This window comes from Felis catus, chromosome B2 (assembly GCF_018350175.1).
Source record: "Felis catus isolate Fca126 chromosome B2, F.catus_Fca126_mat1.0, whole genome shotgun sequence".
Classification (NCBI taxonomy): Eukaryota; Metazoa; Chordata; class Mammalia; order Carnivora; family Felidae; genus Felis; species Felis catus.
In genome coordinates, this window is record NC_058372.1 from 150,987,251 (window position 1) to 151,014,787 (window position 27,537).

The 27,537-nt window shown below is 56.0% G+C and overlaps 1 protein-coding gene across 2 annotated transcripts in view; it reads right to left on the reverse strand.

The window, feature by feature from the left end:
- Nucleotides 1–13,038: 13,038 nt before the first annotated feature.
- The window catches only part of WDR27 (WD repeat domain 27), a 186,012-nt gene continuing 171,513 nt past the window's right edge, over nucleotides 13,039–27,537 (reverse strand). The window contains exon 25 of one of the 2 annotated variants that reach the window (XM_045058407.1): nucleotides 13,039–15,789. In XM_045058407.1, the coding sequence (XP_044914342.1) occupies nucleotides 15,724–15,789 (66 nt within the window). In that variant the 3' untranslated portion in view covers nucleotides 13,039–15,723. The remainder of the gene's footprint in view (nucleotides 15,790–27,537) is intronic. The other variant, XM_019831511.3, reaches the window with a different exon arrangement.

The following is a 27,537-nucleotide window of genomic DNA, read 5'->3' on the forward strand; positions in this document are numbered from 1 at the left end:
CATAACGGGAGCTGCAGGTTTAGTGGGGAAACTGAGGGAAGGAATCTGCAGGTGCTTAACCGACTCTCCACCTAAAATCTAACCTTCCCCCAGATTCCTCCCGTGCCTGGGCTGGTGAACCTCTCTGCTTCCTCCCCCACGTCCCTCTGGAGCCCCCCCCCCACCCCCCCGGGAAGCCAGCGGCTCAGCTGTGTGGACCACTCTCCCCAGACCGCAGCGTAAACACACCCCACTCTCCTCACACAAGGCCTCGGGGAGTTTGCTCTCACCTCCCCACAGGTGTGCACGGGGCCCCCCGCAAACAGCCAGGCTCCCTTTCGTGTTGGAGGAAGAGCCCCCTGCCACCCTCGCGGATGTCACCCCAAACCACACTGCGCCTCCGCAAGACGAGCTCGCTCTCGGAGGTCGGCCGTCAGACGAGGTGAGGTCGGCATCCACAGGGTGGGCGGTTGTGGTGGCCCGGGGATGTCACCGCCTAAGTCCTGGAACCAGAGAACGTGTGAGGTTATGTGGCAAGAGGGAGGGTGGGGCTGCAGCGGGAACTCGGGCTGGAAATGAGCCCACCCGGATGGTCTGGGTGGAAGCCAGACAGTCACGGGGTTCCCTACGGGCCTCCGGGGGCGGGATGGGCAGCGGCGGGTCCTGTGTGCCTGGACAGGAGGAAGCGCGCACCTAGCGCCTCGGGAGGCACGCAGTCGCGGGCGGCTCCCCCACACGGACGCCACCCCATGGCCGATTTGTTACAGCAGCAACAGCAAACTCACGCAGCGCTTGGCAAGAGTGGCTGAATGTTTTCAAACCGGGTGTAAAAGGACCAAAAAAAAAACCCACTAGAAAATAATCTAATTTTTGTAAAATGTCAGTGGGAAGGGGTTTCCTGGGCGAGCCAGGGAAGAGAAGACGGGAGGCACAGGGTGACAGGATGCACGGGTAGGCCCTTCCCAGCCTGGGGTCCCAGACAGAGAGAGGAGGGAGGAGGAGGGAGGGAAAAGGAGGGGGAAGGGAGGAAAGAAGAAGGGAGGAAGGAAGGAAGGAGGGAGGAGGGAGGAGGAGGAAGGAGGGAGGAAAGAAGGAGGGAGGAAGGAAAGAGGGAGGAAGGAAGGAAGGAGGGAGGAGGGAGGGAAGAAGGAGGAAGAGAGGAGGGAGGAGGATAGAAGGAGGGAGGACAGAGGAAGGGAGGAGGGCATAAGGAAGGAAGGAAGGAAAGAAGGAAGGAAGGAAGGAAGGAGAAAGGGAAGGAAGGAGGAGAGAGGAAGGAGGAAGGGGAAAAGAAAGAGGAAGGAAGGGAGGAGTTGCCCTCATGCAAGTTTCCCCCACACGTGACTCCCACCCAGAGTCATCCTGGGAGGGGACCCTGGCCTGCTCAGCACACCATGTCCTCAAACAGCTGGGACGGGACGGGACGGTCTGTCAGGAGGGCGGCAACCATAACCCCTGGGGTCAGGGAGCCCCTGGGTTTCTGCTGCACCCAGAGCAGAGGGCAGCTGCTCAGCCTCACACCCGGGGGACGATTACAGAAGGGGGCCCAGACGACCGGCCAGGAAGGCGCTCCTCCTCGCAGGTAAGCGCCGCCTGGGCTGTGCCAGCGTAGATCAGCTTTTCCTGATCCCGAGGATGATTCGAGATGTCTCGTCTCGTCTCCAACGTTCTTGCACCAGCGACGGTTGGTGAACACGGCCCCGTGTCCGTGGCACACGTGCCAGTTCACTGGCCAGCTGACCCCCCCACCCACTCGAGGGCGGTTCCCCGTCTGTGACATCGGGGCAGCGAGTAAGGAGCGTGAGTTTCACCGCGCGTCCCTTTCGCGCTTACAAACTGAATTGCTCAGAGGTGTCGAGATCAAAGGTTTGGGGCGCAGACAAAACCTGGCTCTATTCTCAGCCGTGTCTGTGGTCGTCAGGGTCCCGTGTCCACGGGCGGGGGTAGGTGACGCCGCTGCAAGGCTCCCTCCGGGGGCCTAGGACCGCGTTCCCGCCTCCCCCGGGGCCCCAACCCCGCTGGGCGGGTGGCACCCGGAGACCTGAGCCATCCGGCCTGCGCCCCACCCGCAGGAATGAAGCCTGGCCATGTCCTCAAGCACACGTGTCCTGGCGCATCACCTGGGTCTATCCAGGCGGCGACCTTGTCCTTGACGGCTCACGTCTCTTCACAGGAGAACTTGGGGTTCGTGTGTCTTCCAGCCCGCCTCCCTCCTGTCGCGCAACCCGTGGTGTCGGGCCTAGAAGAGCAGCGGTTAGCCCGTGTTTCCCGCCACCCCTGTTCTATTTTTCTAACACTCACACTTTAAATCCTGTGAAATTCAGTCCCAGCGGAAGGTGTAAGGAAGAGCCCTAACTTTATTTCATCGACTCCCGAGCTGTTTTCTGATACTCGTCAAATGCGACTTGTGAAAATAAGCCCTTCTTTACTCGCTGGTTGGAGGTATCACTTCAGGTCTACAAACTCCTGCATATTTTTGAGCGGATTTCTGGACACATTATTCTGTTCCCCCAGGCACGTTTTGAGAACCTCACTGGTTTTGGTAAGCACTTTTTTTTCAACCTCTGAATGTATGGCATGGCCTCAGACCTTTCCACTTCGGGTTGTTTCTGAACACTATAGAACGTAGAAACACAGATCAGTGTTTTCATCGTCTCCTGAAGTTCCGCCTGGGCTCTTACTTGAACCAAATACAAAAGTGACAGTTTCCTGTCAAACAACGTAACTCCTGAAATACTTTGTAGTGTCTTCACCCTTTATCCACACTCCCTGGGGAAAGTGTTTATATTCTCCCCAGGAAGGGCCTTACGTCTCTCGTCCGGTTATTCCCGAGGGTTTCCCATCATCACTGTGGATACGACAGTCCCCAGTGTGTTTTACGCTTCCGTGACTCTGGCCAGGTTTGCGAGGAGCCGATCCTGTCGTTCCAGATGTCGACGGCCCCGTCTCTCTGGTCTCCTTCGAGCATGTGGACGCGCTCCCTGACCCGGGCCTACCCTGCTGAGCTCTGTGGCCTCCGTGGCAGCGGCCGGGTCATCTGCTGGGTTTCCGTCAAGGTGGAATATTACCTTTAGAATTTTAATGAGTTATGATCTCAACTGGCTGCTGTCGAGACCACGACTGGCTGTGAATTATGCTAACACATTTTCCAATACCGAACGAAAGAGCAGACCTAGGCCGGCTGACTAGTGACTATGTCCCCGACATGGCCGCAGAAAGAGGTTCCCGCTCAAACCTCAGACCACGCCTCCTCCCCTTGAGTAACTTACGTTTTCTAAGAAAGCAGGCTACCGATTGATGCATTCTTCCGAAGTCTGAGGAGGGAGGAAGGGGAGTGTGAGAGGTGTGGAACGTGTGGGTAGAAGAGGGAGGGCTTCTCTCAGGTAGGGGCCTGAGGCAGGAGCCCTCAACCCTGTCCAGGCTTAGAATGACCCGGGAGCATTTTCCCCTCCCCAAACCAATTAATCAGAGTCTCTGGGGATGGTGTTTGGTGCTAAGTATTTACATAGCACAGCAAGGCTGACAGCCAATGGTTCATAGGTGACCAGTGAGAAACGTTCTGTATACACTGAGGCCAAACATGTTAGAGACCCTCAGACACGGTGGTTCTTACACTTCGGGTGCATCAGAATCTCCTGGAAGACTTGTTCAAACACAGATTGCTGAGCCCCACCCCCAGAGTTTCTGATTCAGTGGGTCTGTGACCACCAGGCCCAACATTTGCATTTTTAACAAGTTCCAGGTGATGCTGATAATTGCTGATCTGGGACCACACTTTGGCAGCCAATCGGCTGAGGCCACGACCCTTCCCCAGCCAATCGGCTAAGGCCATGATCCCTATAAAACCTTTGTGCTTTTGAAACTCGCTCTCTCTCCCCGGTATCTCACCGCTGCGTCGGTGCAGGTAGGGGATCGAGCTCGAGCTAGCTCGAGTAAAGGCTCTTTGCTTTTGCATCGGACTCGGCTCCCTGGTGGTCTTTGGGGATCACGAATTCTGGGCATAACACCGAACACCTTTTCTTCCTGCAATGAAGCCAGTGTTGTCATAATGTATTGATGCTTTTAAATAATCTGGGTTTATTTATTAACATCTCCCGTCACGTTCCTGTCTTAGCCTCCAATGTGACTGCTGCCGTCAGGTTTTGGTAACTGGGCAACGCTCACATCATAAAATGGATAGTTTAATTTTTTTACATTTTCTAGATGCTAGGAGTGCTCAAATAGTGTGAATATTTACCATTTCCAAAAAGCGTCATAGAATATACTCATAAAACCATTTGAGCCGAATGTCATTCTTGTGAGTGATTTTATTACGCTAACTGTGTTTCTTGTGGTTGTTATTCTGTTTTATTTTCTTCAGCTTTTTCAAACTCATAGAGGGTTTTAATATCCCACGTTAATGATTCGAATACTTATCTAGCATGAGAGTTGTTGAAAACAGAAAGGTGAAACAGGTGGCTACCCATCATGGCGAGAAGAAGAACCTCTCATTCGTGTTTTTAGGCAAACAAGCGATGCACGGCTCTCGGGTGTGTGTTAGGCCCCAGGCGTTCGTGCGGCCTCAGTAGGTTCCGTCAGCCAGGTTTTTAAGGCAATTTACCTGCTCAAATACCTTCACTTCCCATTAGGTCACCGACAGTGTAAAATTATCTCTTTAGGGAATTTTTACTCAAGAACATCTAGGTTTCCTGAGCCAACACGAGTTACGGGATCTGCTGCGGCCCCCACCCCGGAGCCCCACGGGGCGGCACACGCTCCCAAGACCCCACCATGTCACCACCTGGTTTTCTGGACTTCACCGTCACACGGGCCAGCCAGATTTTTGTAATCTGTTTTTAATTAGTGTGTTTTCCATCAGAACGTCGCAAACATTTTTTTCTTCTTTTTAAAATGTTTTGCCAGAATATGTTTTGCTGTAGGGATTCTTTCATTCATCTCAGAGAAGTGCTTTCTCCATCCAGGAACAGGCATGGACAAATGTGTACACATGCACGCACCTGCACACACATGCTCACACACACGCACATGTGCACGCATGCTCACGAACGCACATGTGCACATGTACACACAAACGTGTGCACGCGCTCACATGTACATGTGTGCACACGCTCACACATATATGTGCACGCGCTCACACATGCACATGTGCACACACGCTCTCACACACATATCCACACGCTCACACGTGTACATGCTCACATGCACATGTGCACACACGCACGCACCTGCACACACATGCTCACACCCATGCACATGTACACATATGCTCACGAACGCACATGTGCACACATACACACAAATGTGTGGACACATGCTCACACAGTGCACACACGCTCACACGTCCATGTCTGCACATGCTCACACACATACATGTGCATACATGCTCACACATGCACATGTGCACACATGCTTTCACACATGTGCACATGCTCACACGTGCACATGCTCACACACGTGCACATGCTCACATGCACGTGTGTACATGCTCACACACGTGCCCAAGGCTCACACATGTACACACTCTACACTCACACACACAAGTTCCTCCTAAGTATCCATCATTTTGACTTAGACTCCTGCTGCCCTCATGGTGTCTGGTCATGGGATGGGCACCTGATGGAAAGGCCCACTCATATGTCCGACAAAGAAATCGTTCCAGCTGCCAGCGTGTGGGCAGCCCCCCTCTCTGGCTCGTCAGGATTGCCATGCGGGTCTCACCCCACCGGGGAAGGGATTGGAGGCCCGAAAGCAGTACATTAGGGATGAACAAGCTGGGTTAGCACTCTTAGCTCGCCTGATATCACCGGTGTTGACCCAGAAAACTGTGCACGCTACCGGTGACACTAGGCGTGGGTGTTTTTTTTTCTCTGTCAATCATGCTCCACACGCAGCCCATCAAACTGCTGACCAGAAGCATCCTGGAAATGTCACCAGAGCCATCGGTGACTACACTGAGATCTGGGAAGGGTTTGTGTGGCTTATCCAAGGTTACAGACATTTGAGCACTTGGAACAATGCCCAATTGTGCCAGCAACAGGGGATGGAAACCACAGGGATGTGCAGTCATCCGGGCACTTTAGGGACAGTGACTGGCCCAGCACTGACTGGTCTCCCTGCCCAGGTGTGTCTTGGGTGGCCCCCAATGAGACCCAGTGGTTGTGGCACAAATCCCTGGCCGTGGCTTCCCCCTAGACGGTTGGGCTGGTGCCCCCGGGGCACAGGGGAGAATCTGGCCTAGGTAACAACAATTGCCATCCTCCCCAAGGCCAGGTGGGCACCTCTGTCTTCCACTGACAGGATCCTTGTCCCTCCACTGCCCTGGAGGAAGTTACAGTGCACACAGAAGCCCTGAACAGCAGCCGGCAGAGCCCGTCCTCACTGAACACCGAAATGTCTCCGATGAGAAGAGCTGTCCTCGGAAGAGGGTGGCCTTGGACACAGTCACCACCTCGCAAGAAGGCACCTGTGCATTTATCCAAACAGAGCGCGTGTTTTCACACCTGATGAGTCTACTGATGTATCCTCTTTACTAAAACACGTAGGACGCAAGGGAGTGCCCCGAGCGATCTGACCCCCAACCTAGGGGACTCGATACATAAATCGATAGGTCAGACCATGGGGTTCCTGGTGAAAACGCTGTCAGCGATTTGGGGAATCACAGTCTAAATCTGTTTTCTCTTGCAAGCACCTATGTTGTTGCTGTGACCTCTGCCTTCCAGGCAGCCAGCCAGCCACCCAAAGAGCCACCCCCATGCTGGTGACACCCCTTGCTGAGCCCTGGGGACCTGTGTCAAAAGAGGGGGTGAGGGAGATTATTAGAGATCAGGAGGGGCGGAGTGCTGGAGGAGATCGTTGAGAGGCCATGACCACTGGCTGGCCTGTGAGCTGGACCCCAGCCATCACCCCATCCCCTGTCTGTGGATATGGGTCCGCGTGCTGCCCCCAGAAGCCGCCCCAAGGACACAGCCTCACGATGCAGGTGACGGAGCCCAGTCACAGCCTCTTCATAAACATTTCAGATCCGTGGGCAGGCGCAGGGGTCTACTCTTCTCGATGTCACCCAAGCCTTGTGTGTAAGTTCCCCTTGCTTCTCAAACTCGCCACCTGCCGTGGGGGAGGGGCTGTGTCCCTCTTCACTTGCCCCTGCACTCGCGTGTGGGGCCCCCGTCGGATGTCACCTGGGAAGCTGGAGAGCGGGCTGTGGATCGGTTGTGCCCACCCCCTTTGGCGTTCCTGGGCCCTGTCACTGCAGCGTCCCGACACTACGTTTTCTATTTGTCAGAACGTTTAATTTCGAGAATCTCCGTCTTCACTTGTATTTGTTGTGACGTCGGATATGGTTGCTCAGGAACAGCCTTCACTTCAGACACTTGTACCTCTATTTCGAATGCACTTTTGAAAGAAATCAGCTTTCTGAGGAACAAATAGGATTGGGATTACACATGTAAATTGTATGTGTTTTTATTCTAGGAAGAACTCCAAGCAATAGTAAAAAAAAAGCATTCACATAATTTTAGAGGTGAGTTATTTTCATTTATTCATATGTGATCACATATGTAGAAAAATCCCAAATATGCTGAAGGCACATTTGACTTAGGTATGGTGGCAAACACAAGTTAGGTGTTCTCAGACGTTCTGCTGGATTAAAAACAGAAGGCAGTGTGTTTAAAGTTTTTATTTAGCCACACTATACACCACAGTTGATATGGATAAAATAAATTACAATAATATCATGGGACGAGGGAGAGAAACCTGTCAGAAATAGTGGTAACTTCATTGGATTAGGGCCTTTGCCCTGTACATGTTTTAACAAAGCCATGAATTTCAGCAACAAGGGTAGCTGTTAGTGACTACTGAGTATTTACCCAAAAAATACAAAAGCGCTAATTCAAAAAGAAGCGTGTACCTTGATGTTTGTAGCAGCGTTATCTGCAACGGCCAAATTATGGAAAGGGTCAAACGTCCATCGACTGATGAATGGATAGGGTCGGTGGATTTTATCACAAAAAAAAATAATAATAAATAAATAAGATGACGTAAAATGATTTTAAAAAGGAGCTTCACGTGTACAACAAGTATCCTTCTTCACTCTCCTTTATCCCACTTTGTGAACCCGGCAGTGCACGAGGCTACCAGGCACCACCTCCTAAGACTTCTGGTGCTGGGAGGGAGGCCCCGGCTCTTCTGAGTTACGGTCTGGAAAAATCTGGTCTCCTTATGCTTTTTCCATGTGGTTAGCTGAAGCTCACTCCGCTCCAACACTCAGGCCAGCACATCTCCCCTGGCGGCTTTAAAAGTTTTATAAAGTGGAAAATATTTTGCTCCCTTGGACTAAGCAGCAAGAAGGAAAGACGCTGCTGTTATCTTTGGGTGCTGCATTTATTTCCCTGCATATGGTAACCTGTGAAATCAGAGTGAATTTAGGGAGGTTATGATTTGCATTTTGACCATGTAAAAATAGAAATGCGCGTGCATTGCTTTATTAATACTTCGAGTAAAATATCTTCTCACCGTTGTTATCATGATACCTATTTCTCTGCATTTCATCATCTTCTCCAAAATGTGGCGGTTTTTTTCACAGAAGTAAGAAGCAGAGAAACAATTCAGAGTTTCCTGCTGCCGAGAAACTGAGGACCGAAAGCAGCTGAGGATAGAAAGCCGGGCCACCTGCACGCGTCCCCACCAGCACCAAACACAGGGACACATCAACAACTCTCCCCACCACAGCTCGTGGGTACTGATGTCTTCTCTCTCTGCCCCACACGGCTCAGTGGCTCACGGGAGAGCTGTGCGCACCCCGAGGATGAGGTGGTCCCGACTGATGATGCGCTGGGACTCTAGGCAGAAATGCGATTTTCATCATGTCTGATTGTTTTCCAACCAAACGAAAACTTGCCAGGGTTATGAAAACTGTCCTGAGCAACTGCCTTCCTTTCAGCACACCGAGGTTTATCTTGTTTAATTTACCTTTTGGCCCCAAAAGGATAAATTTTCCCGAAGGTCACTCCCCGAACTTGACAGTGTGCAGTGGTGACAGCAGATCAGAGATAATAGGAACAATGGCATATTCACTCAGGTTTTGACTCGGTTTTTATTAATATTATTTTACTTTGAGGAGCACATCCTGTGGAGGAAGGTTGGCTGTGACACGTGGGTATCTGCAATTGCTTTGCTAGGCGACAGCAGGCTGATGCAGAGCGGGACGGATCGAGGTAGGTGGGAAGGAAAACTGTACTGAAAACAATTTTGCAGGAGACAAGCTTCAAAACTAGAATGTATTTTCTGGGAAACTTTGGAGCCTGGTTAAATAATGAACAGCAAAGAACTTGGAAATGTATATGTATATTTCCATCCAATTTTACAACATTTTGTTCAAGTAATACTTACGTTTATATCCCCAAATAATTTTTAGTAAGAGGCATTTTGTCCAGGTCCGTATGTCCAATGTAAATGAACCACAAGCAATTTGCTAGGGAAGGTGAGCACAGAACACTGAAATAATTCAGCCAATAAAGTTCCATCTCATATAGCCCTGCTTCAGGGAGGCCAAAATATATAAATAAATAAGTGTCCCAAACTTCTATAAGTTGATTTTAATATTTTTAAAACAAATACATACCACTCAGAACTTCTAGAAAGTGTCTTAACTTAGTTGTTTATCAGTGGTATGAGGAACATCAAACTCACATTTCAGTAAATATAGTCTAATTATTAATTATTAACAAAGATATAAAATACATTCTTGGTGTTTATTCTCTTCGCTTCATCAAACATAACCTTTCTATATAAATTGCGGGGGGGGGGGGGGGTTCTCTCATGAAGTACATCTGAGGTATCTGCACTCAGACTTTCCAGCACCACCCGGCGGATTCCTGCACAAAGCATGTCAGCTCATTGTGTGCCTAAGGGAAACACGCTGAGAGCCATGGTTTTCCAAGATTGTGCACCTTGCAGTCTTGGTGGATGCAGCCAGAGAGGCATGCCGGCTCTTCCTCAGTTCTACCCCCGAAGCAGCACAGTGAGCAACCCTGCAGGTCAGCCACAGACGGCCACAAATGGACACAGATGGACGCAGTCCAGCCACAGACGGAAACAAATGGATGCAGACGGTCGCAGACCAGCCACAGATGGCCACAAATGGACAGAGACGGACGCAGACCAACCGCAGATGGCCACAAATGGATGCAGACAGACGCAGACCAGCCACAGATGGCCACAAATGGACGCAGACGGATGCAGACCAGCCGCAGATGGCCACAAATGGACGCAGACGGACGCAGACCAGCCGCAGATGGCCACAAATGGACGCAGACAGACGCAGACCAGCCGCAGATGGCCACAAATGGACGCAGACGAAGACCAGCCACAGATGGCCACAAGTGGACGCAGACGGATGCAGACCAGCCACAGATGGCCACAAGTGGACGCAGACGGACGCAGACCAGCCGCAGATGGCCACAAATGGACGCAGACGAAGACCAGCCACAGATGGCCACAAGTGGACGCAGACGGACGCAGACCAGCCGCAGATGGCCACAAATGGACGCAGACAGACGCAGACCAGCCGCAGATGGCCACAAATGGACGCAGAAGGATGCAGACCAGCCGCAGATGGCCACAAATGGACGCAGACGGACGCAGACCAGCCGCAGATGGCCACAAATGGACGCAGACAGACGCAGACCAGCCGCAGATGGCCACAAATGGACACAGACGGATGCAGACCAGCCACAGATGGCCACAAGTGGACGCAGACAGACGCAGACCAGCCGCAGATGGCCACAAGTGGACGCAGACGGACGCAGACCAGCTGCAGATGGCCACAAATGGACACAGACGAAGACCAGCCACAGATGGCCACAAGTGGACGCAGACGGATGCAGACCAGCCACAGATGGCCACAAGTGGACGCAGACGGACGCAGACCAGCCGCAGATGGCCACAAATGGACGCAGACAGATGCAGACCAGATGCAGATGGCCACAAATGGACGCAGACAGATGCAGACCAGCCGCAGATGTCCACAAATGGACGCAGACAGACGCAGACCAGCCGCAGATGGCCACAAATGGACGCAGACAGACGCAGACCAGCCGCAGATGGCCACAAATGGACACAGATGGATGCAGACCAGCCACAGATGGCCACAAGTGGACGCAGACGGACGCAGACCAGCCGCAGATGGCCACAAATGGACGCAGACGAAGACCAGCCACAGATGGCCACAAATGGACGCAGACGGACGCAGACCAGCCGCAGATGGCCACAAATGGACGCAGACGGACGCAGACCAGCCGCAGATGTCCACAAATGGACGCAGACGGACGCAGACCAGCCGCAGATGGCCACAAATGGGCACAGATGGATGCAGACCAGCCACAGATGGCCACAAGTGGACGCAGATGGATGCAGACAGACGCAGAACAGCTGCAGATGGACACAAATGGACACAGATGGATGCAGACCAGCTGCAGACGACCACAAATGGACGCAGACAGACGCAGATGGATGCAGACCAGCTGCAGATGGCCACAAATGGATGCAGTTGGATGCAGACCAACCACAGACAGACACAAATGGACACAGATGGACACAGACCAGCTATAGATGGACACAAATGGACACAGATGGACGCAGACCAGCCACAGACAGACGCAGAAAATCCACCCTGCAGCAGCTCCCATGCCCTTCTCAAGTGCACCTGGAATATTTTCCAGGATGCATCCCACGCTAGCTCACAAAACAAGTCCTACTAAACCAAACAAGGTTAAATCATCCCAAGTATTTTGTCTAAACACAAGGGATAACACTCAAGGGAAGTTGGGAAACTCACAAACACATTGAAATTAAACAACATGTTCCTGAAGAACATGAAGATTCCTGAAGAATCAAAGAAGAAATTGAAAGGAAAATTAGAAAATATCTTGAAACAAGCAAAAATGAACTCACAACACACCAAACTTACAGGGTGCAGCAAAAGCAATGCTAACAGCAGAGTTTATAATGATAAATGCTCATCAAAAAAAAAGAAAAATCAGGGCGCCTGCGTGGTTCAGTTGGTTGAGCATCAGACTTCAGCTCAGGTCATGATTTCACAGCTCATGAGTTTGAGCCCCGCACTGGGCTCTGTGCTGACAGCTCAGAGCCTGGAGCCTGCTTTGGATTCTGTGTCTCCCTCTCTCTCTGCCCCTCCCTCAATTGTGTTCTCTCTCTCTCTCTCTCTCTCTCTCTCTCTCTGAAAAATGAATAAATGTAAAAAAAAGAAAATTCTTGAATAAATAACCTCCCTTTATACCTCAATGAACTAGAAACAGAAGAACTAAGACTTAAGTCAGCAGAAGGAAGGGAATAATGAAGACTAAAGCAGAAATAAATGAAATACATGATAGAAAAGCAAAAGAAAAAATAGTTTTTTTGAAAAGATAAACAAAACTGGTAAGCGCTCAGCTTGACTAGCCAAGAAAAGAAGACTTGCAAAGATAGAACAATCTTAAAATTCAAGTGAAACCACCAAAAAAAAAAAAAAAAAAACACCGAAAAAAAAAAACAAAAAGCCAAAGCAACTTTGAAAATTAAAATTCCCAACTTCAAAACTTGTACAAAACTACAGTAACCAAAATAGTGTGGTGTTTTGTAAACAGGCACACAGGCTGACAGATCAGAACAGAAACACCAAAAAAACTTGTGCCTATGCGGTCGGCTAATGTCCAGCAAAGGCACCAGCAACACATCATGGGAAGCAGACACCTTGTCAGTCTACAGCGCTATGAAAACTGGACATCCAAACCCAGAAGGAAGAAAACAGACCTTTTATTACCATACAAAAAATTGACTCAAAATACATGAAATACTTGAATGTAAGACCTGAAACCATAAAATGCCTAAGAGACAACATGAGGGAAAGACTTCTTGACGGGTCTTGGCGATGATTTCTTGGATACGAGCCAAAGGCACAGGCAACAGAAGCAAAAGTAAACAAATGGACCACATCACACCAGAAAGCTGCAGGGCAGAGGAAAACATCAAGCAAATGAAAAGGCAACCTTTTCATGGAGAAAATATTCGCAAACCATGTACCTGGTAAGGTTTAATATCTAAACTACATGGGAAATTCCCACAATGCAATAGCAAAAACAAAACAAAACAAAAAAACAAACCTTACAAAATGAGCAAAAGATTGAACGGATATTTCTCCTAAAAAAGACATACAGAATGCCAACAGGTATATGAAAAGGGGTCCAACGTCACTAATCTTCAGGGAGATGGAAATCAACCCACAGTGAAATATAACTTCACACCAATTAAGATGGTTGTTATTTTAAAAAATAAGCGACAAGTGTCAGCGAGGATGTGGGGAAGAGGGACCCTCTTACACTGCTGGTGGGAAGGCAAACTGGTGCAGTCGCTGTAGAAGACAGTACGGTGGCTCCTCAAAAAGTTAAAGATACAACTACCGTATGATCCCCAAACCCCACTTCATATTTATTTACCCAGAGGTACTGAAATCCGGGTCTTGAAAAGACATCCACACTCTTGGTTCGCGGCAGCATTATTCACAAGACCCGTGGATGGAGACGACGTGGTAAATACGCACAACAGAATATTATTCAGCCTTAAAAATAAGGGACTGCTGTCGTTCGCAACACGGATGGACCCTGAGGACACTGTACCAAGTGAAATGACACAACCTCCTTCCACCTCTTCACTTTCAAACGCTCTGCATCCTTATTTTTAGGATGCGTCTCTTGGAAGAGCAAACAGATTTTGCCTTCTTATGAATCTGAGAATTTCCAACTTTTAATCTGAGTACGAACTCAGAGTATATAGGATACTTTCTTCTTCATTTCCTTCATTTCCTCTTTCGAATGACTCAGATTTTTTAGTCCTGTATTCCATCCATTAGGTTACAGTTATAGGTCACATGGCCACAGACATGGCTTCTTTTCAGTGGTTCCGCAGGCCCCGGGCACTGCCTCCTCGTGCGTCTCAGGTTCCACAGACCTTCCGGCACCTCACCCCCTGTCTCCCACCTCCACCCCCTGTACCCTGCATGCACCTGTCTCCAACACTTTAGCTCCGCACATATTTTAAACTCTGAATGATGCCCCTTTCATTTTGGATACTCCTTCCGATTTACCAACATGTGTAACCTTTCTGGTGTGTTATTTCTTCTACGGGCCACTTTCCCCTCTCTTTTCCTCTTCCTGAGAAACTCCTTTTGTGATTCCTTCACGCAGATCTGCTGGTGACAAATCCTACCAGTTTTTACTCTTCTAAAGCGTCTCTGTCCCTGAAGGACATCTTTATCAGCTGTAGAATTCTACATGGGCACTTGTCTCCTCCGTGTACCTTGAAGACACCTCCCAGTTCTTGTGTTTGTCGTGGTTTCTGGTCATTCTTGTCATAGTTCCTTTGAGGATGATCCGAGTCATTTTCTTCTCTGCTTTTAAGATTTTTCTCTCCATCTTTGGTTTTCGGTGGTCTTCCTGTGAAGTGACTAGTGACCTTCCCTTCTGCCCACCCTGCTCGAGGGTTGTAGGCTCAATCTATGGCTTGATGCCATTCATTTTGATTTAGGAAAAATCTCAGCCAGTGTTTCTTGCTTCTAGCTTGGCTACTACCTCATTCTGTCTCCTCTGGTTCTAGAACTCAGTTTGTCTCCCACATCACAGCGTCACAGACGCCCACCTGTCCTTTGAGATTTCTGCTCTCTTCTCTTCGTTTTACACGTGACCTGCTGTTACATCCACCTGCTGAGTGTTAAATGTCAGCCAACCTGGTTTTTAATTCTAGAATGTCCTTTTGATTCTTTATAGATCGCAGGGACCGGATTGAATTGGCTACATTTTCTTCTGCTTCCTTGAACACACTGTTTTGATGTATTCCACTGTCCCCAGCTGAGGTCACCTAGAGGTCTGTTTCCCTTATTTGACTTTCAGTCATTGTGCCTCCTTGGTTGCTCTGGCCTGGTGCTTTTTCTCGAATGCTTGACACCGGTGAGAAAATAGTAGAAGCTCTGACATATGTTATCTTCGTCTGAAAAAGATTTCATTTTCTCCTTGACCCTCTTCTAAGTCTTGAGAGGCCCAGGCATTTCCCCAGCGCCCTCTTTCCAGCGTGGCCCCTCCACGACCCGCACGAGCCACTACTTCTGGTTCTCATCACGTGAAGGAACAGCCTTTATGTTTTCTTCAGTCATTTTCAGGTGAATCTTCTGTATCCAAAAGCACGCCCGCTAGTTAGGGTGACACAAAGATCGTTTTATTGTTCACGATCAAAGATAAGAAGATACAGAAAACCCCCCGACCCACAAACAGACTTAAACCAGCAGCCGCCCTTGAAATAATCTAATAACTATAAATCCACCAAGATTAAATACAACAAACACCCATGTACCCACCACTCCACACACCTCTACTGCATGTCATTTTGTAATATTGCTTTGGGGTTTTATTTTTGAGAAAAGCATTACAGATGTAACTTAAGCCTCAAAATTTCTCCTCCCTGGAAAGGGTAATAAAAATTGCATGTACACGTAGAAATACATTATTAGATGCAGATGTAACTTTGATGAAAGGTCCTGAAAGAGAACCCCCAAATCCTGTAGCGGAGTATAACTGTGTATTATATAATTCCGACTGTGATGAAGTAGGACACAAAGCAGGCAATTCAAGTGATTTTTGCTTGAGAAATACTGAACGGTGTTGTATGCAGGAAATGATTTTCTCGTTTCCTGTTACCGGCTCAAATACGATCACACGGACTTTGGGCTCTGCTTCCGAGGACCACATGTATTTTTCTTGCCGCCATCTGTAAAAGATCCAGGGAAAATAAAAATAAATATTAGGCATCGTTCTTGTTATTATTCCAAGGATTAATAGGACTAACACTTTTGTTCTCTTAACACAGAACACTGTCCCAGGCCTGAGGTCCAGGTTGTTGGAAGAGAACACGGCCCATTACTCCACGTGACGATGCCTGTGAAATAATTTACTAGAGAAAATGTGGCAGCTGTGTAGGAAGTACCAAATAGTGTGGGACAGTTTCATGCTCAGAATATGTAAGAACGTGATCATCAGAAATGACAGAAGAAAGTCCCGGATATGCTAAATCTTCACGTGTTAGGAGAACAACACCAAGAAATGTCCACTGTACTGACCCTGGGTTTCAAAAGTTTATGCGCATTTTTGAATTGCTCTGGCGCTGACAATCAGCAGTTAAGAAACAAATTGCACCACTTCCCAAGCATACTTGCAATTTGCAAAACTTGGAAGTCCAAGAAACAGAGCAGTCGTAAAGGCACAGGGCGTCCACTGGGGCGGGGATTCATCAGCCCGGAGAGGAGTCACCCCTGGCAAGACGGCCCTGTTCCGAAGCCTCCAAACAGGGACGTGACCGAGGTCCCAAAGGCTTAATAACCTCGACGGTCACACAGGAGTCAGGGCCAGGCTGGGCCCTGAGCCGCTGTCCCTGCACAGCGAGTGGGCAAGGCTTTGGCGGGACCAGGAAGCCCAGAGCGGTTGGCGCTCGGGTGACGGGATCCACAGACGGTGTGTGTGTTTCCTCCGAAGTGCGGGGTCTCTCCTGATTCTTCCGTCTCCTGCGGAATCCCAACCGGAAATATTTAGTCTGTCCTGCATTACGTCCGGGTCACAGTGTGCTTCAGTCGCCAGAATCGCCGGGCTGTGAGCCGTCCTACCTGCGGGATGGGGAAGACAAGCCACCACTCCTCCCGCTGGCCGTTCCCTCGTTACCACGGTTCTCCAGTCAGAGAACACGGACGTGTTATCAGCCTGGAAGAATTCATCTTTCCCCGAGGAAGCCCGGCCAGTATTTACGCTGCATAACCCCTGCTCTGGCTGAGATCTCTTCAGGTCAGAGCGGACAGCCTTCCCTGAGGGTTAATGGTCTCCCGTCCACACAGTGGCCAGACGCGCAGAAAAGAACGTAACCTGCCGGGAGAGGTCCGGCCTGGGTCCTCGGGTCCGAGGACATGGTCTGTGTTTGGGCCTTGGGCTGGCCAGGCGGTAACAGGGTGGTGGGGCCGCGGGCCTGTGCGCCTCAGCCGCACGGATGGTCAATCACGCCCACGTAACGGAGCCCCAGGAAAAACTGAGCGCGGCTGACTGGTTGACCACCAGGGGCGGAAGGATGCTGGCTGGCAGAGCCCAGGGGCCTCAGGAGAGGGCACTGGAGGCCCCACCGCGGTCCTGCTCCTGGACTCCCCCCGGCTCCCCCCCGACCCCGACCCTTGACTGGGTTTCCTCTGTTTCCCCCTGCGATTAGCTGTGGCCGTCTCTAGATCAGTTTCCACGTGGCCCGTGGCTCTTCAGCGGATTTCTGAACCTGAGGCCAGACCTTGGGCCGGAGTCCAGAGCAAGGGCGGCCTCAGAGCGTGCGCCTTCTCACTTCTCACCGACTGACCCCCTGGCACCAGGGCAAGGCTTTGGAAGCCCAGTCACTCCACCACGTCCACCACCCTCCGTGCGCCAGCGGCCTTCAAGTCCGCGCAGCAGCCTCCTGGGGCCTCGTCGCGAGGACGCCCCACCCCTGCAGACAGGTGGCCTCTGGGGTCAGCCCCCTCCACCCTCCGCACTCCGCTCAGGCGGGAGCTTCCCTGCCGTCTCCTCGTGAAGCTGCCTCAGGGTCGCCGCATCCTGCTTCCCGTCGGGGGAGCCCGCAGCCACCCATGCGCGCAGCCGTCATTTCTCCGCTGTCCCCAAACCTCCATCCTGTCGGTGAAGCCACTCGCATCGCCCTGAACAGACACCGCCCCGGACCCCCACCTCCGTGTCCTGTTTGTTTTTCTCCAAACACCGCGAAGTACAAGTGACATGCGTCTCGCGGCGAGGACGCAGCCCTGCGAGCTCTGTTCACGTGGACTGCCAGCTCCCAGACAGACAGGCGGGCACCGGACACGCCAGGGGCGTCTGTGAGGACCAAAGGACGGGGCCTGCCCTCCCCAGAGTGTGCAGACAGAGAGAGAAGTAACAGGTGAGGAGAGGTCTCTGTGATAAAACTCAGGCCGGCCCGGAGGAACAGACAGGCAGACGGACCTGGGAGGCGGGAAGGACGTGGGGTGGGAGCCACGTGCGCCGGGACCTTGGTGGGGGTGGGGGTGTCTCAGGCGCTCAGCAAACTCACACAGGCCGTCTTCTGAACGTAGGAGAACAAAGCGATTGACTGACTTGAAACCTGAAGGTGGGGGTGGAGGGGGACGAGGGCAAGGGTAGAGGGGGACGAGGGCAGGGGCAGAGGGGCTGCCGTGGGGGACGTGGGCAGGGGTGGAGGGGGTTGAGGGCCGGGGCAGAGGGGCTGCCATGGACAGGGGCGGAGGGGAAGAGGGCAGGGGCGGAGGGGGACGTGGGCAGAGGCGGAGGGGGACGTGGGCAGAGGCGGAGGGGGACGTGGGCAGGGGCGGAAGGGCTGCCGAGGGAGAGAGGGTGTCTTGAAGGGACAATTCGTGCGTCGAAATCTGGCGTCAAGGCGAATGGCAGGGTCTCCTCAATCCCAGCGACGCTCTCGACTCACACAGACCAGGTTGGGCTCCTTCGAGTGGACTTTTTTGAGAAGCTGCCGAGCGAACCCAATGAAACCATTTTGGCTCTAGTCTTACTTTCTGTCAGTATGCAAATCAGCCACTCTGATCACTGACTTTGTCTTGGGAGACCTGGCTCAGAGCTCAAAGACGCGTCCCGGCAGCGAGGGCGATCTTTCGGGCGAAATCCAGGGAAGAAACGCTGCTCCTGACCCCAGAATCCACCCTGCCCTGCGGGCGTGAGGCCCCGGGCGACTGAGTCTGCGTCTGTCCCCGTGACACAGGAGCCCAGGAAGTCTGCGCGCAGGTGACGGGCACACGGCCGGCTGTGAGCAGTGCGCGTGTCTGCCCCATTCCCCCGGCCTGTTGCACGACTGTGCTCAACGCCCAGGGGACAGGGTCCAAGGGCCACACTGTCCCTTCTCTGATGGAAGAACGGCGGCATTTCTCCGGGGCCAGGACGTTCCCTGAAGCTGGGAGGGAATGTCGACGACGACCTTCCAGGGAAAGGAGCGTCGTGCGGGTGCTCCAGGAGCAGGCGGCAGGGGCGCACGCAGCCGGGAAGCTGGCCGTGACACCTGAGGGCTGGAGGGCGGAGCCCCCGCAGGAGCCCCGTGGGGTAGGTTTGGCTCAAAGGGGCCGCGGTGACCCTGGCACAGAACGGGACTGGGTCGGAGCGTCCACTTCGCTCATCATGAGGAATCCTCTCTGAGGGTCTCGGGGGGGATGGCAACGCAGGGGGGCGTGGGAATGGGCGCTCGTCTCGTGCTCGTAGGCACGTGACCTCACCCTGTACCCTACTCGCCCTCGCCATGCGCCACCTCGGTGACAGAACACGCTGAGAGCTCCCTGGCCTCCCCCTCCCCCCCCCGGGGCTCCAGCAGACAGGTGCACCGCGGACGAGCAGGTGCTCAGAGGCCGGCCAGCGGGGCCCGCGTCTGCTCCGGGCTTTTGTCCTCATCTCTTGGCGCCCGGTGTGTTACACCCTCCCAAAGCTTCACGTCTTGCGGGGCGGAATACGCACCCCTCATGGGCGCCCCTGGAAGTACATCCCATTCTCCCTTCGCGGGTCTGTGTGTCCCCATCCGTGCGCGGAGCCGGCGTGCTCGAAAAACTCTGTGCCCTCCACAGCCCCACGGCCGCTTCCTGCATAGACAGCCAGGCGCGGCCAGGGCCGGCTCGCCGTGCCCACGATGGAGCCACACTCCCGCCACCTCCTGTCCGCCACCACACCTGCACCGGCTGGCCCTCCCTCCGCACGCCACCCTGCGCATTTCCAGCCATTTCATTCTCCTGTTTCTGACCGTGAACTCTCCTCGGTCCTTATCGCGCACGGCCAGCACCAGCCCAGGGTCGTGGCTCAGTCCTTCCTCACTCTGGATGGGGTCCCACGGGGTCTCCCCATGTCTGGGTGCCGACTGGCTTCAGAGGCGGCCTGTGTATTTCCTTCCTGGTCATCTCGCGCATGCTGTCTCTGCTCAACGTCAACCCAGGCAGTGGACACGATTCCTCCGAGTTCCACACTCCAAGGTCACTCAGAAAACACAGGACCGCTGGGTGTGGGGCCGATTTCTGGAAGTCTGGGCCACGGAATGTTGTCCATCCCACATCCTTCAGCCGCCCTGCTCCAAAGACCCTGTGTCTTCCGGCTTGCTTTGAAGATCCCTTCGGCTGTTCTGGAAGCTGTCTCCTAAGAAAAGGTTTTGGGTTCTTCTCCTAAATCCAGAGGCCCATTAGCGTGTTCTGACAAACCAGAGTTATGTCCGGTGTCCCGGCATCTGCGGACTCGGAATCCCACAGAGCTGAGCTCACTCCGTCTGCCTCCCACCACCCCCTCCCCCGGAGGGTGGCCGAGGAAAGGTCAGGAAAGGTCAGGAGGACCTCGGCCAAGGAAAGGTCAGGAGGCACCTGGCCAACTTGGTCTCCTTCCTCTGGACCAAGGCAGAGAAACAAAAGCCCATTTCCAGGCAAATGGGCCCGAAGGCTCCAGCAAAGCCCACATCTTCTGATAAACTGGGGCCAGGGGCACGGAGCCAAGAGCTCACTGCCACCCGCTTACGGTCGGCTTGCGGGCTTCGGGGTGCTGAGGACCCAGCCCGGTGCGAGCACCCAAGGGAAGTGACCTAGACGTTTTCTCAAACACCGAAGGTCTAACTCCTGCTTTAAATCTCTGCAGCTACAAAACAGGAGACTGAATCATCTTCTCAGGAAAGTCTCAGGGGAAAAACATAAAGTCATTCAGAAAGCGTAGCAATTTTTATTTTTATTTTATGTTTTTATTAACCTCTAGAGTGGAAAGCCCAGCCCCTCCGACAGAGAGCTGGCAGACAAGGCCTCCCTCCCGCGCCAGCCTTCGTCCCCGCTGATGTCTTCTGAGTGGGCTCTAAGGGCTGGACCAAACGCTAACCAGCCAGGAAACAAAGGTCCAGCCGCTTGAGAAGGTTTACAGGTGTGTTTGGGATCTGGAACCTTAACCCAGGTCTGAATCCTTCCTTCCCATCACCTTTCCTTAACATACGCGTGCTTTCCAAAGCCCAAGCCAGAACTCCCCGTGAAGAGACTAACAGCGGTTTCGAGGGAAAGGGTAATTAGTGGCCTAAATGTCAGGGAACCGTATAGAAAACACAACAGCCTCCGTGCTGTGTGACGTGTTCTTGACAGGCCGGCACGCGTCACCGAGCCGCGAGGTGGGAGCGTGAGGCGTCTCCCAGACACTCAGCCGGGGGTCCCTTCTCCGGGCCGTGGGGGACACACGTCGGGAGTCCTCGCTGAGCCGCGCAGACTTGTCCTCCCTAGTCGGTGCGGTGGGTTGTTGGCACCAGATGAGGCCCCCGTGGCAGGGGGCACCCGTGTGGCGATCCTCCACAATCCTGCATTCACGCGGCTGCGGGTGTGCGAGGCGGGAAGGAGGCCCGAGGTGCTCGCCCAAGAGACTGAGGGGGTGTCGGGAAGGCGTCTCGCAGGCTCGCGGGGCTGGAGTGCAGCTGGCGTGGGAGGTGAGCGCGGTGCGGGGCCGACACCAGCCTGCTTCTGCCGGACCCACCGCACCCGCGGCCTCGGACGGCAGAGGCGCATCCGTCCGTGGCGAGTTTGGCGAGTTGAGCTGAGTCCTGAAGCTGCGGAACCTACGCGTCTGAACGGTCGGCGGGCACGGAGGGCCCAGGCGAGAGAGAAGATCGACAGCTACCGAACCCCTGACACAGTGGCACCACCGGGGGGCAGGGCGCCCTCCCGAGCCCCAGGACACACACTGCGTGCGGCAGCCAGAGCGCCCACTGCGCGCCGTCCGCCCAGCTGCTCCACCGCGGGGCCCCGCACGGTGACACGAACCTCGCAGTCGCGTGCACACGCCCCCCCCCCCAAGGGAGCCAGGGTTCTGGCAGCAGGAAGGAGCTCCGAGCAGCCGGGGGGCCGTCCGGCTGGGGTCCCACGGAGCGCGGGACGCCGCCTGGAGCACAGCTGGCCACGTGCAGGGACAGAGAAGGTGACAGACGGCCCGACGGGTAAAGGGTTTCCCGGGACAGGGGAGGCTTTGGGATCTGAACAAGCTTAGAAAGCCACGCTGGTTGGTTGGAGCCCGACAAGCAGGTAGGGACAGGATGTGAGCGGCCCTGGGGGGTGGGGACGGGGTCTGGACTCTCCCCGCCCCCTCCCTCCTGCACCGCAGGCCCGGGCTGGGCAGTCACCCACCCTGGGCCAGGCCCAGAAACCAGAGTCCCGCCGCGTTCACCCAGGGGGCGCATGGGGGGCAGCAACACGGAGGGGCGGAGGCCTGTGGGCCTTCGGGGCCAAGGTCTTGAGCCAAGAATGAAATTCCTCTGACGGGGGAGGGAACGGGGGGGGGGGGGGGGGGCGGGTCCTCCAGCACGGCGCCAGGTTCGTTCGTCCCCCGCGGGCGTCGGGCAAGCGCGTGGGCTCCGCTTGGCACCCAGCTGTCACAGGAAAGCGCGTGGACAGCAAAGCAGAGGAAGTGAGTCCCTTCGTTCCTCAGAAGGAGAGTCAACCCCGGTCTCCCACAGCCACGCAGCTTGCCCACCCGTGCGGCTCACACACCCTTGCGGGCTCACACACCCGTGTGGTTCACGCACCCGTGCACATTCACACACCGTGTGGGCTCGCACACCTACACGTCCCCCCCCCCGGGCATCATCCCCAGACCAGTCTTCGCCGCACCCGAGTCTGCTCCCCGGGTCCTCGCCACGTCCCTTTCCCAGGACCCTCGGCTGCACGATGGAGCGAGCGGGAAGGGTTCCGCGTCCAGGGCCTTGACTTCCCCAAAGAAGCGAGGAGCATATTGCCGCGAGGACCGCCTGCGACCTGAGCCTGACTCGGATCGCATCTCTCAGCACCTGGGGCCCGGGTTCACCTGAAAACCGACACCAGCAGGCCCACCTTGCGCGCTGGGGAAAGCGACCGCCCCACGCAGTGGAAGCAGCTGTGGACACGGAAACCGCGTCCATCTAAGTCAGCTGGGCTCTTGGGCCCCCGCCCCCACCTGCGCTCGCCGGTTCAGGGCAATCCTTGTCCTGGTCTAGTGAGTCCCCGGGAGGAGATCTGGCCAGCCGCGCTCCCCGCTTTCCTCCTCCGACAGGTGCACCTGCCCTCCGCTGCGGCGTCACCACCGTTGCCCTGGGTCCCGAACGCCGAGCCCACCTGGTCCCCCCACGGCGCCTGTGGGCTCACCGGTCCCCCGCCAGCACCCACGAGGGAGGGCCGGACTCCGTGAGGCCCCACGAAGATCCCCTGGCTGGACGCCTCCTTGCTCAGGCTTCCTCAGCCCGGCACTTCCAGGGACAGGGTGGGCGGAGAAGCCGCTGTGTGGATCCCTCGGGACCAGGAGCCCAGAGCTGATCTGGGGCGTCTCCTGGGCTTCCTCTTGCTCAGCCCCTTCCGGGTCCCGTCGCCTGGCAGACAAGCCCCATCCCATCTGCCTCTAGGCGCCCAGCCAGGCTTCCGTCCCTTCCCAGCAGAGGACGGGCACTCATCACCCTTGGGCTTCCGAACCGGCCGGGCGGGGAGGGACACGTGCGCCATCCGAGGGGAACAGAGCAGGCACGCGCTTCCCGCCACGGAACTCTCGCCCGGGAGGGAAGACCACACACAGTGCCACTCGCCCAGATGATGAAATCCTGCCCACAGGGGGCGTGGGCCAAGCGCCTTGACCGGCCCCTGGTGCCCCATCCGACAGAGACCTCCCGCCCACCGCTCCCCGCCCCAGGGGCCTCTCTCCCGAGGGCCCTCCTCAGCCCTCTGCCCGCTGGCGCGAATCTGTGGCACCAGGGGTGGCTTCCGGGCTTCAGTGGCCAAAGGCGGTCCCGGCTTCTGGATCGTTTGGCAACAGGCTGCCTCGAAGACTGCGGGGCCTCCGGTCTTGCCTCCGGCCGACGTGGCCGGTGGCTGCTCCGGGTCACCGCCCGGGGTCTCCTCCAGCATGAGGACGTGCCCTGCCTTGTCGTGCGTGGCCCCCCACCCCACATCTGTGCAAAGGTGGCACACCGCATGTGGTGGCCTTATCTCCACAGCAAACCTGAGTCTTTCCCCCCACTGAGAAGTCTTTCTGGGTCATTCGAAGCCATTTTGAGTTTTGTTTCTGATTGGAATCTAGAAGCAGTGGGTTTTCCTCACATTTCAAGGCTCACGTGACTGGGCTGTTTCTATTTTCTGTCGTTTCTATTTGGCAAATTCCTTCCTGGGATCCTCTCTCTCATGCTCTGTGAAAGCACAAAACTCAAGTATACCGACCCGCTAACCTCCTGAGCAGGAGTTCTGGAACATCGGCTCCAGCAGGATCACCAGAGGGCTTGCTGAAACACAGATACTGCAACCCAACCCCCCGCCCCGCCCCCCCATTTCCAAGCTCAGACATCCATACTTCTCGCCAGTCCGGAGATGGCACTGACTAGCTGCCCGTGGGGACACCGCGGCTCCAGAGACACCGCCCTGGAGTCGGGCTACTTGGCAGGGGTCTGCCTCCAAGTAGCTTCAGAGCAGCTCTCCCAGACGCTTGCCCTGCACGCTATGGTCACACCAGTTCTCTGGATGAGGGCCTTCCTCCCAGCCAAGTGTCAGGGACCAGGGTCCCTCCTGTCTCCCGGGTCCCATGACCCCAGCTGCAGAAGGGAAGAACATGGAGTTGTGTGTGGGGCCCTGAAGCCAGCCCAGGAGCGTTCATTTCTTCTAACACGACCGTGGCCCACGTGCAGCCACGGGGCCACAGCTGCTTCGTGGAGGCTCAGCGGGGAGCTCAGCACCCCTGTGGGAGAGGAGGGGAGTAAGCACCTTGCCCGGCGCTGCTGTAGGGGCGGTGGGGCCAGCGAGCGCTGTGAGGGGCTCATGAGATGTCCCTGCCCGGGGGGCGAGGGGCAGGGCCGCGTGGCTGGGTCGGACACGCCTGGGGACAGGGCTGCCGGGAATCCGCCGTGTGGTGTGACGGAGGGAGTCTACTATGGATCAGCGTTCTGGGGACTCACAGCCAGAGGCACCTGCCCCGCGAGGGCGGCCACGGTGGCTTCCTGTTCCCACCCGTGTGTCCACTGCCGGTGCCTGGAGCCCCACGGGCTGTTGAATGCCAGCTGGAAGGCGATCGGGGGCCTGTGACCCCACAAGAGGGGGAGGAGGCAGGTTCAGTCGGCCCGAGGACCCCACTGACGCCCCAGCAGGGCCCTGGAGCACAGAGCTGTGCCCGCAGCGACTGCTGTTCAACAGACTTGTGAATGCCGCTCCCACCTGGCACGTGGGCCCCCCGGAACGTCCCCTGGACCGCGACTCGGACGCACAGCGGCTGTGCAGCACACAGCCGCGGACACGCCACCAGGGAGGCTCCGTCCCCACGCGCCTCTCCGGCCGGGCTCACTCGTGGTCGCAACAGAGGAACAGGACCAACACTCCACCTGACCGTCACCATCACTGCCGAGTTCCAGGAAAGTCAGGCTGGAACCCAGAAGCTCGGCTGTGCCCCTGAGGAGCCCTCACCTGTCAGTCACACCCGCGTCCACGGTACACACGGCTCCCCTCCTCCTGTCCACGACGTGCTCCCCGGGAGGTGGTGGGGCCCCCAGCAGCCGCCGAGATCATGGAAGCAACCCACCCACGCGTGCCCCCGTTTTCTGCCCAAAGGACTCCTGCAAACACGCACGGCCCCGGGACCCCGGGACCGCGGACGACGGGAAACTTCCTCCTGGCCTTTGTTTTCCGTCTGTTTTGTGGGTGAAACGTGTGTTTCTCTCTTATTTCCTCAGGATCTTCTATTTTCAGTAAAGTGTTTTCGTGCAGGCCCCACACCCCGGAACCCCGCCCGTCAGCCGCAGAATGGACGCGAGGGCACGTGTGCCCGCACCCCTGCTCTGCGGGGTCCCCCCTCACAGGCTGGTGGCCGCCTGGGAGATTGTCCACCTTCTCGTCACTCCTCGGAACACCAGCGTTGATAGCAACGGCCCGTCTCGGTGCTAAGCGTGGTTCTATTCCTCTACTTTAGTAAACAGGCTTCTGGGCAAATCTCGGACCCCCCCACCCAGTGGCAGCCGAGGCAGCCCATGCAGGGCGCACAGGCCGGAGCCGTGCTGCTGCCTGGAGCTCCCGGTGCAGACCTGCAGCTTCCCAGGCAGCGGGACCGTGAGGGCCGGGCCAGGCGCACACAGCCGGCGTCCCTCTTGTCCTGGGTTCAGGCCACCCCAGGGCTGCCCAGGGGGCCCGGCCTTCCTCAGCTGTCCTCCTGTCCTGTCTTCCAGGGAGGAGCCCGCAGCAGGGTGGAGACAGGCCGTCTCTGCCTCGGGGCTCCGGGGAGGGGAGGACGCGGTCGCAGGTGCAGGTGAAGGGGCTCAGCCCACCTTCCCGTCAGGCGGCGGGAGAGCCGCGGTGACTAGAAGCACCGAATCACCACGGAAAAGCAGGCCACCCCGAGGAGCTGCTCTGGGCTCTCGCTCACACGGCCTGCAGGTGTGCGCCTCCCCCAACACGTGGAAGAGCTCAGGGACCGAGGTGGGCCCGTGGGCTCCCCGTCTCCTGCCGGAAACGCCCACGGAGGCCCACGGGAGACCCCCCGCAGCCGGGTGGTGCGGCCAGCCGGGCCGCAAGCCCCCTCCTCAGCCTCAGCGTCCGTGGCCGTAAGACGGGCCCGGTGAGGCCCCCGGGCTGTGACACTGCTGGGAGCACAGACGGAGTTGGCACGTGGACAGGTCGTAGATGGTGCCCGTCCCCCAGAAGCGCTGCGCAAACACGAGGCGCTGCCGTCGCTGCGAGTGGAAGTGTAAAAACGAGACTCATCGCCACCACGGAGCCTTCCCACCGGCTCCAGCGCAGCCACGGGCGGACGCAGTGAGTAGCGACCAGTGGCTCTCGCCGCCCCGCCCGCGCCGGAGCCTGCACCCGCCCCCGGTGGAGGCCTGGCGGCCGCCGGCCCACCCCCAGCCGCACTCGCAGCAGCCGCGGGCACTCCCGCCCCCGGGGCCCCGCGAGAGCCGCCAGTAGCAGGTGGCGGCCAACGGACAGTTTCACTTCCGTGAGCCCATGAGCCCCAGAGGCCTTGCGCGGCGGGGTCGCGGCGGGAGGGAGGGGAGGCCGCGGGGCAGGGCCCCACCTGAGACGGGGTCCGTCCGCGGGCCACAGTCTGAAGACGGACGCCCCTCCCGTGTGAGGCGAGCCGGGGGGCGGCCTCGCGGCAGGAGCCGAGGGCACAGCCGGTCGGGGCCGCAGCCTGGCTTTCCGGGGAGCTGGGGCGGGGGGCGGCGGGGACGCCTGAGCCGGTGCAGGCCTGGGGCCGGGGCCTCGGCACCAGAGGCAGAGGGGGCTCCCACGTGGGAGGAGAGCACACCCCTCAGGGACGGTGGTGGGGCCCCTGGCGGAGGAGGGCCCTGTGTGCCGCGGGGGCCGAGAGACGGTCTGGCTTGTGCCGCACCAGGACCCCCCAAGGTGCGCGCCATTGCCCGCGGGGAAGCACCTGCGTGGGCTCTGCGGCAGACGAGAGCACGTGGGGGCATCCACGGGGGAAGGGGAAAGAAGGCCCACCCCTCCGCCTTCGTCCT